The sequence below is a fragment of the Eimeria tenella genome, genomic scaffold (genome assembly GCF_000499545.2).
Source record: "Eimeria tenella Houghton genomic scaffold, Eth_scaff433, whole genome shotgun sequence".
NCBI lineage: Eukaryota > Apicomplexa > Conoidasida > Eucoccidiorida > Eimeriidae > Eimeria > Eimeria tenella.
In genome coordinates this window covers 1-7,539 of record NW_013545251.1, presented here as the reverse complement: position 1 = coordinate 7,539, position 7,539 = coordinate 1, and the positions used below count along the sequence as shown (strand labels likewise).

Sequence of the window (7,539 nt, the reverse complement as noted above, 5' to 3'; positions counted from 1 at the left end):
CTGCTGCTGCTGCTGCTGCTGCTGCCGAGCTCGGAAGGGTCCTACGCCTCGTTGGCCCAGTAGAGCGCCGCAGCTTGAAACTGCGTAAAGACGTGAGTAAGTAAATTGAATTAAAGCAAATTCAGTTTAATTAAACAAAAAAGCTGCTTTGAAGAGGCCTGCTGCTGCTGCTGCAGCTGCTGCTGTTGCTGCTGCTGCTGCGCCACTGCAGCCGACAGTGAGCTGCAGCGGCCTGCGGTGTACGTGCACTTCAAATGCAACTAAGGAGGTTATTTGCATATTTTTGTATTTAATTTATCCATATATATATTTTTTTTGAATGAAGAAGCAGCAAAACCTGCAAAAACGAGCAGCACCGCAGCAGCGCCCTGCGGCCGACGGCGGACCAGTGGATACACTGGACCCGCCCACGGGTGTAGGGTTTAGGGTTTAGGGTTTAGGGTTTGAGGACGAAGCCTCGTTTCAAGGGCTCTCTCTGCTGCCGCGCTGGCAGAAGATACAGCAGCAGAGCGCTATCGAGGGCCGCACTGCAGCAACAGCAGAAGGAGCAACGGAATGGCCGCGGCAGCAGCAACAGCTGCAGCAGCAGCAACAGCAGCAGCAGCAGCACAGCCACTCAACACTGTCTGATTCACCGCGTGTCCTCTTGAAAAGTCCCCTCAGCCTCCCGTGCCCCTGAGCTTGCACCGTCGACAGCAACAGCAGCAGCAGCAGCAGCAGCAACAGCAGCAGCAGCAGCAGATGTTGCCCTTGCTTCCCCGTGCTTCTCACGATGTCTATAAGTGCCTCATCAGGCCCCCCTTGGCCCGGGGCCCCCGCCCCAAACCCTGAAGGGGCCTCTCTTACAGATGGGGCCTCCCTGCAGCAGCAGCAGCAGCAGCAGCAACAGCAGCAGGAGCAGCAGCAGCAGCAGGAGCAGCGGCAGCAACAGCAGCAGGAGCAGCAGCAGCAGCAGCAACAGCAGCAACTCCAGCAGCAACAACAACAGGAGCAGCAGCAACAGCAACTACAGCAGCAAGAGCAGCAGCAGCAAGAGCAGCAGCAGCAGCAGCAACAGCAGCAGCAGTTGGAAGGGGAGTCCTCCAGCGAGTTTCCCTTGAGTGATTATGACGAAGAAGACTTGCTGCTGTGGGAGGAAGAAGATGCTGCTGCTGGTGCTGCTGCAGTTGTTTGCTTCGTCCGTCTAATGGACAAAAGCTACAAAAGAGAGACTGAGCTGCTGCTGCTGCTGGTCTACCCGCTGCTGCTGCTGCTGATGGGGGCGCAGCTGACTGTGGGGTTTCTGGGCTGCTTCCGCTACTTGCTGCCTGCTGCAGCAGCAGAGCCCGCAGCAGCAGCAACAGCAGCAGCAGAACTCTCTACGGGCCACAACCTCTGGCTTGAGCCCATCTTCTGGGTGCCTCTTTGCTGCTTCTTGCTGTCACTTGCTGCTGCTGCTGCTGCTTATTCTGCGCTGCTGCTGCATGACATTATTCCCCCTTCTCTTGATAAGTTTCGGCTGCACAAAGCCTTCGACAGCAGCTTGCTGCTGCATGCTGCTGCTGCTGCTGCTGCTGCCTTTTCCTTCATCAAGCTCCTGGTCCTGACAGTAAGCACAAGCAACAACAAGCAGAAGCAGCAGCAGCAGCAGCAGCAGCGGCAACAGCAACAGCAACGCCAGCTGCTCTGGGCGCCGTTGGATAGGCACCACCAAGAGCAGCAGCAACAGCAGCAGCAGCAGCGGCAGCAGCAGCAGCAGACTCCTGCTGCGTCTTCAGGTGCCTACAGAGCAACAGTAGTCCCTCACTCAGTTGCTGCTGCTCCTGCTGCTGCCAAAGGTGCAGCAGTAGCAGCCGCACCAGCAGCAGCAAGCGCAGCAGCAGCAGCAGCAGAAGATTTGAACGAAACTGCTGCCGACGAGTCACAAGCAGTCACAGATGCAGCAGCAGCAGCACCAGCAGCAGTGCCAGCAGCAGCAGCAGCAGCAAATGCAGCATCAGCGGAGAATTTCTCGCCAGCGAAAGTCATTGAAGAAATAAGTGGTGCTGCTGCTCCAGCTCAGCAGCAGCAGCAGCAGCAAGAGATGCAGCAGCAGCAGCTGCTACAGCAGCAGCAGCTGCAACAATGGAGGCGGAGGTACGAGAAGCAGCAATTCTCGTTGCTACCAGAGGGATGGCCGTCGAGCGAGCAGCAGCAGCAGCAGCAGCAGCAGCAGCACTTGCTGCTGCTGCCGCAGCACGAAGGCGCTTCTGCTGCAAGCTTTGAGCAGCTCGTCTCCTTCTCCTCCGCAAAGCTGCCGCCTGCAGCAGCAGCAGCAGCAGCAGCAGCAGACCCCGAAGCAGCAGCAGCAGCAGCAGCAGGAGAGTTCATCTCCTCCCTCTACCGCCCGCTGCTGCTGTCCACTCTGAGCCTCAGCCTGCCGCTGCTGCTGCTGCATTCCGCAGCCTTTTTGCTGCTGTGGCGCATCGCCAAAAAAGTGGGAAAGATATTCGGAATGAGAATGCCCAAGCTACCCTTTTAGCAGCAGCAAATGCTGCTGCTGCTGCTGCTGCTGCTGCAGCGGCACCAGCAGCGGAGGTACAAGGCCAGCAGAAGCTGCAGCGATAGTGTAAGCAACAGAAGCGGTAGCGACAGCAGCAGCTCCAGCCGCAGCAGCAGCAAGAGCAGCAGCAAACTCAACAAGACCACGGGCGGCAGCTGCTGCTCTAGAAGCAGGGCGAGCGACAGCAGCAACAAGAGCAGCAGCAGCAGCAGAGATTTGCTTCCACCATTAATATCTTGTGCACCTTCGCCCGATTGTTTTAAAAGGCTTGAGCTTCTTTTTTCTGCTGCTGCTGCTGCTGCAGCCGCTGCTGTTGCTTCAGTTCTTGGCAGAGCGACATCAGCAGCAGCGAATGCAGTTTATTTGCAGCAGCAACAGCAGCACAAGGAGCAGCAGCAGCAGCAGCAAAGCCTTGTGTTCGTAAAATTACATCTCTGGTTTGCAGCAGATGAAAACAAAGTTTAAAGCTTTCGGGGTGTACAGACACCCCAAAAGCAGCTGCAGCTGCAGCAGCAGCCGCAAAAGCAGCGGAGCCCGCAACTGCACTGCTGCAGCAGCAGCAGCAGCTCTTGCTGCAGCAGCAACAGCTCCTCCTGCAGCAGCTCCCGCAGCAGCAGCAGCTCCTGCTGCAGCACGAGGAAGCCAACAGACGGGGCGATTTGAATATTAAATAAAGGGAAATGGAATTAAATTAAATGAAATTAAAAAGAATTTAAAATTAAATTAAAAAGGAACTAAATATAATTAAAAAAGATATTAAATTAAATTAAAAAGAAATAAAAGAATGAGACAGGCAAAGGCGGGCAGTGCAGCAGCAGCAAAGACACCCCCGCAGCAAAATAAAAGACAATGTGAATTATAATCAAATAAACAAAATAAAATAAAATAAATATAAACGAAGAATTAACAAGTGGTGGAAAAAGGAAAAAGAAAATGCGCAAAGAGGATAAGACAATTAATTAAAATCAAATTAAATTAAAGGAATAAATAAAATTAAATAAAAGAATTAAATAAAAGTAAATAAAAGAATTAAATAAAATTAAAAAAGAAAAAGCATTAAATAATTTGAAGGCACAAACTTCAAGAGCTGAGGTGTATCGACAGCTGCACAAATATCAGAAGCTCAAAAGCCCGTCTGTGGGTCTGCTGCTGCTGCTGAAGAGCAGCAGCAGCACGAGCAGCAGCAGCGGCAGCTGCAGCAACTGCCCAGCACCGCAGCAGCGGCCGCAGCTCCGACCAGCAGCAGCTGCTGCTGCAGCTGCAGCAGCAGCTGCAGCAGCAGCTGCAGCAGCAGCCACTGGAGGAGCAGCAGCAGCTGAAAAGGCGCCGCAAAGCTGCTTCGGCCGCAGCTGCACCTGCCGCTGCAGCAGCAGCAGCAGCAGCAGCAGCTTCACAGCTTCTGGTATACCAACAACGCCCACTTCGGCAGCACCAGACTGAGGGCCCCCCCTGCTGCTGCCTGCAGCACGGGGGGCCCCCCGCTGCCTCTCCAGCCGCCAAAAGACTCTTCTTGAGAATTAAAAATGAGTTTTAAATTTGTTCCTGAGCTGTACGGACTCATTAGGGTGTACGTACACCCCAAGTCCCACTGGCCTTCCCCGCAGTTCAGCACCATCAGCAGCTGACCGCGGGTGAAAGCTGCAGCGCGGCAGCAGCAGCAGCAGCAGCAGCACGGCAGCAGCAGCAGCACAGCAGCAGCAGCAGCAGGGGAGCTCCAAAAGCATCAATTTGTGCGGGAAAAGATGGCGATTCTTATGGCCATGATCAGAATGAGTTCCCTTTTTGATTAAGTTTGATTTAATTTAATTAATTTAATCAATTTAATTAATTTAAATTAATTAAATTAATTTAATTTGGTTTAAACGGACCCAAAACGCGGTTTGCTGCATTCTCGTGCACAAACGCCGGCTGCTGCTGCTCTTCAGTCAGCTCTGCGAAAGACAGCCGCAGATTGTTTGCTGCTGCCACCTGCAGCATTTAAAACAAATTAAATTTAATTTGAATTCAATTAATTAAATTATTTATTTATTTAATTGGGAAAGAAGTGAACAGCACTTCGCCCTTGCTGGACGGCTAGCTAGCCTAGCTAGCCATCCAGCTAGCTAGCTAGCTGGCTAGCTAGCTAGCTAGCCAACTAACTAGCTAGCTGGCTGGCTGGCTAGCTATATGACTAGCTATCTGGCTGGCTAGCTAGGAGGCTGGCTAGCTAGCTAGCTGTCTGACTAGCTAACTAGCTAGCTAGCTCGCTAGCTAGATATCTGACTAGCTAGCTGGCTAGCTAGCTAGCTGGCTAGCTAGCCACCTGACTAGCCAGCTAGCTAGCCAGCTAGCCACCTGACCAGCCAGCTAGCTAGCCAGCCAGCCAGCTAGCTAGCTAGCCAGAGTCCTCACGAGCGCGCGCATCTGAGTGGCTAGCTGGTCGTGGAGAAGAGTCCAGTTCATTTCTTTTCCTTTTTGGACATTCCAAAAATCCCCCTGGAGGTTTTCGCTGCCCATAAACAGCATCGGCAGCCCCCGGCTCACCGCCTGCAGCGCGTACCTGCGCAGCAGCAGCAGCAGCAGCAGCAGCAGCGGCAGCAGCAGCAAAAAGCAGTTTCGTCAGATTCGCATTTGAGTTTTCAGTGACAGACACAGTGTCCAAGAACCCCTGCAGCTGCGCTCAGGCTACCTAGCTAGCTAGCTAGCTTGCTAGCTAGCTAGCTGTTAGCTAACTGGCTTGCTAGCTGTTAGCTAGCTGTCTAGCTAGCTGACTTGTTAGCTGGCTAGCTGCCTCAGTGGCTAGCTAGCTGGCTAGCTGCTGGCCAGCTGGCTAGCTGCTGGCTGGTTAGCTGGCCAGCTGTTGGCTAGCTAGCTGCTTAGCTGATGGCTAGCTAGCTGGCTAGCTAGCTAGCTAGCTAGCTAGCTAGCTAGCTAGCTAGCTGTTGGCTAGCTGACCACATGCGGCACTGAGCCCTCGCGTGCCAATTATCTCTGCCGCCAAAAAGGGAGACGAAGTACTTGCCGTGCTTCCCATCTGTTTGGCCCTAACAGCCAAACACAAACCCTAAACCCTAAACCCTAAACCCTAAACCCTAAACCCTTGAGGCCCAGCGAGTCCACTGGGGGCCCCGGCTTGCAAACCCGAAGCTCTTTGCAGCCCTGCTGCTGCTTGCTGCTGCGAGGGTTTGGAGTCAGGGCGTAGGCTCTGAAAAGAGGGTTCAGGGTTTAGGGTTTAGGGTTTAGGGTTTGCGTACCCCTTGGCGGTTGCCTGCTTGGTCGTGGCTGCCAAGAATGGAGTTGATGCATTGAGAGGACTTTGTGAAGCCGCTGAACAAACCCTAGCAAACCCTAAACCCTAAACCCTAAACCCTAAACCCTAAACGCTTGGGTTAATTCACACACGTACGTCAGCGAACCCTTGGCCTTGAACCTTGAATTCCAAACCCTAAACCCTAAACCCTAAACCCTCGGCCCCACGCTGAAGCCCTCATTAGTATTTCTTTAGGCCTTTCACTGCGCTGGGGGCAACAGCATATCTGCAAACACGAATTTAGGGTTTAGGGTTTAGGGTTTACTGGTGGACGTTGATGATGTTCTTGAGCATCGAGAGGTGATAAGGGGCTTCTTCATTCCTCATTATCTGCAGTCAGCGAGGGTTTGGAGCAGCGAGGGTTTAGGGTTTAGAATGGAGTTGTTAGGGTTTAGTGTTTAGGGTTTGCTGCACAGCAGCAAAATGCTTTCGAACAGTTCCGGGGCGCCCGTCAAGGGTTTAGGGTTTGCAGTCTACGAAGAATCCACCTAGGGTTTAGAGCTGCCTAGGGTTTAGGGTTTCGGGTTTAGAGTTTGGGGCCATCTAAAAACAGGTTTTTCGGGCGTGGGGCTGCGGGGCTGGAGTCTACGGAGGCCTCGCGCTCAGGCTTCAAGACCTAGGGTTTAGGGTTTAGGGTTTAGGGTTTAGGGTTTGCCTTGACTGCGTCGTAATAAGCAGAATGAATCCAACAAGCATCACATTTTGCTGCTGCGCAAACTTGAGGGTTTTCGGGTGTCACTTCAGCTATCAGCTTTTTGCTGGGAAACTGCTGCCGCAGGAAGCTGGTGAGTTCCTGCGGAAGCAAAACAAATAAATTAATTTAATTAATTAATCAAATTAAATCAAATTAAATTAAATTAATTAATTTAATTAAATTAATTAATTCATTAATTGTAATTTATTAGCTGCAGAAAATTGCGGCTTTTTCGCGAACAATCCGCTCCCACCCACGGCAGCGGAAAGTGCGGATTGCTGCTGCTGCATCAGCAGCGGCAGCAGCAGCAGCAATTCTGCCGCAGCAGCAGCAGCGGCGATTGCTGCTGCAGCAGCAGCGGCAATTGCTGCTACTGCAGCAGCAGCGGCAGCAATTGCTGCTGCTGCAGCAGCGGAAGGGCACCAAGCTGCAGCAGCATTTAGTTTGCTTATTAGGGATCCAATTAAGTAATTGGTTTAATCGAATTGATTTAATTAATTTAATTTAATTAATTTAAAATAATAATTTAATTAAATCATTTTTAATTTTCAAATAGAATCGCCGCCGCACCTGCAGCAAATCCCAGGGCAGATTGTGCACAGAGTCGAGACGCAGTGCATCGCCGCTGCAGCAAACAAACACTTGCTGCTGCTGCTGCTGCTGTTGCTGCAGCAGCAACGGGGTGGCAACAGCTGCAACGAGGGCGCCATCAGCAAGTCTAGTAGCAGCCACGGCAGCGCTGATGGAAGCAGCAGCAGCAGCAAAGGCCTCAGCAGCAGCAGAAAAGAGCGCAGCAGCAATTGCAGCTTCGACAGCAGCAAAAGCAGCAGCAGCAGCAGCAGCAGCAAACGCCGCAGCAGCAGCTGCATCGCCGCTGCAACGAAACCAGCGCCCAAAACAGCAACCAAACCAGCAGCAGCAGCAGCAGCAGCAGCAGCAGCAGCAGGCCTCACTTGTATTCCTCAAGGAAAACAGCAGCAGCTTTTTTGATCATGTTTCGAACTTGGGGTTTATGAAAAGCAAACTTTCTTCCCC

General features: G+C 52.4%; 3 protein-coding genes across 3 annotated transcripts; 2 read left to right on the top strand and 1 right to left on the bottom strand.

The window, feature by feature from the left end:
- Window positions 1-448: 448 nt before the first annotated feature.
- ETH_00011510 (uncharacterized protein) lies at window positions 449-679 on the top strand (the record flags this gene model as incomplete). The annotated part of the gene is made up of 1 exon (XM_013380027.1): window positions 449-679. A coding segment is annotated over one exon (231 nt), but the record flags the coding sequence as incomplete, so codon positions are not given.
- Window positions 680-772: 93 nt separating this feature from the next.
- Window positions 773-2,500, top strand: ETH_00011505 (uncharacterized protein; the record flags this gene model as incomplete). Its single annotated transcript, XM_013380026.1, has 1 exon — window positions 773-2,500. The coding sequence occupies one exon, from the start codon at window positions 773-775 to the stop codon at window positions 2,498-2,500; it is 1,728 nt and encodes a 575-aa protein (XP_013235480.1).
- A 1,411-nt stretch (window positions 2,501-3,911) lies between these two features.
- On the bottom strand, window positions 3,912-6,137 carry ETH_00011500 (uncharacterized protein; the record flags this gene model as incomplete). Its single annotated transcript, XM_013380025.1, has 6 exons — window positions 3,912-4,159; window positions 4,390-4,489; window positions 4,913-5,060; window positions 5,456-5,544; window positions 5,755-5,827; window positions 6,076-6,137. 6 exons carry the CDS (start codon window positions 6,135-6,137, stop codon window positions 3,912-3,914), a joined length of 720 nt encoding a protein of 239 aa, XP_013235479.1.
- Between the last annotated feature and the right edge of the window lie 1,402 nt (window positions 6,138-7,539).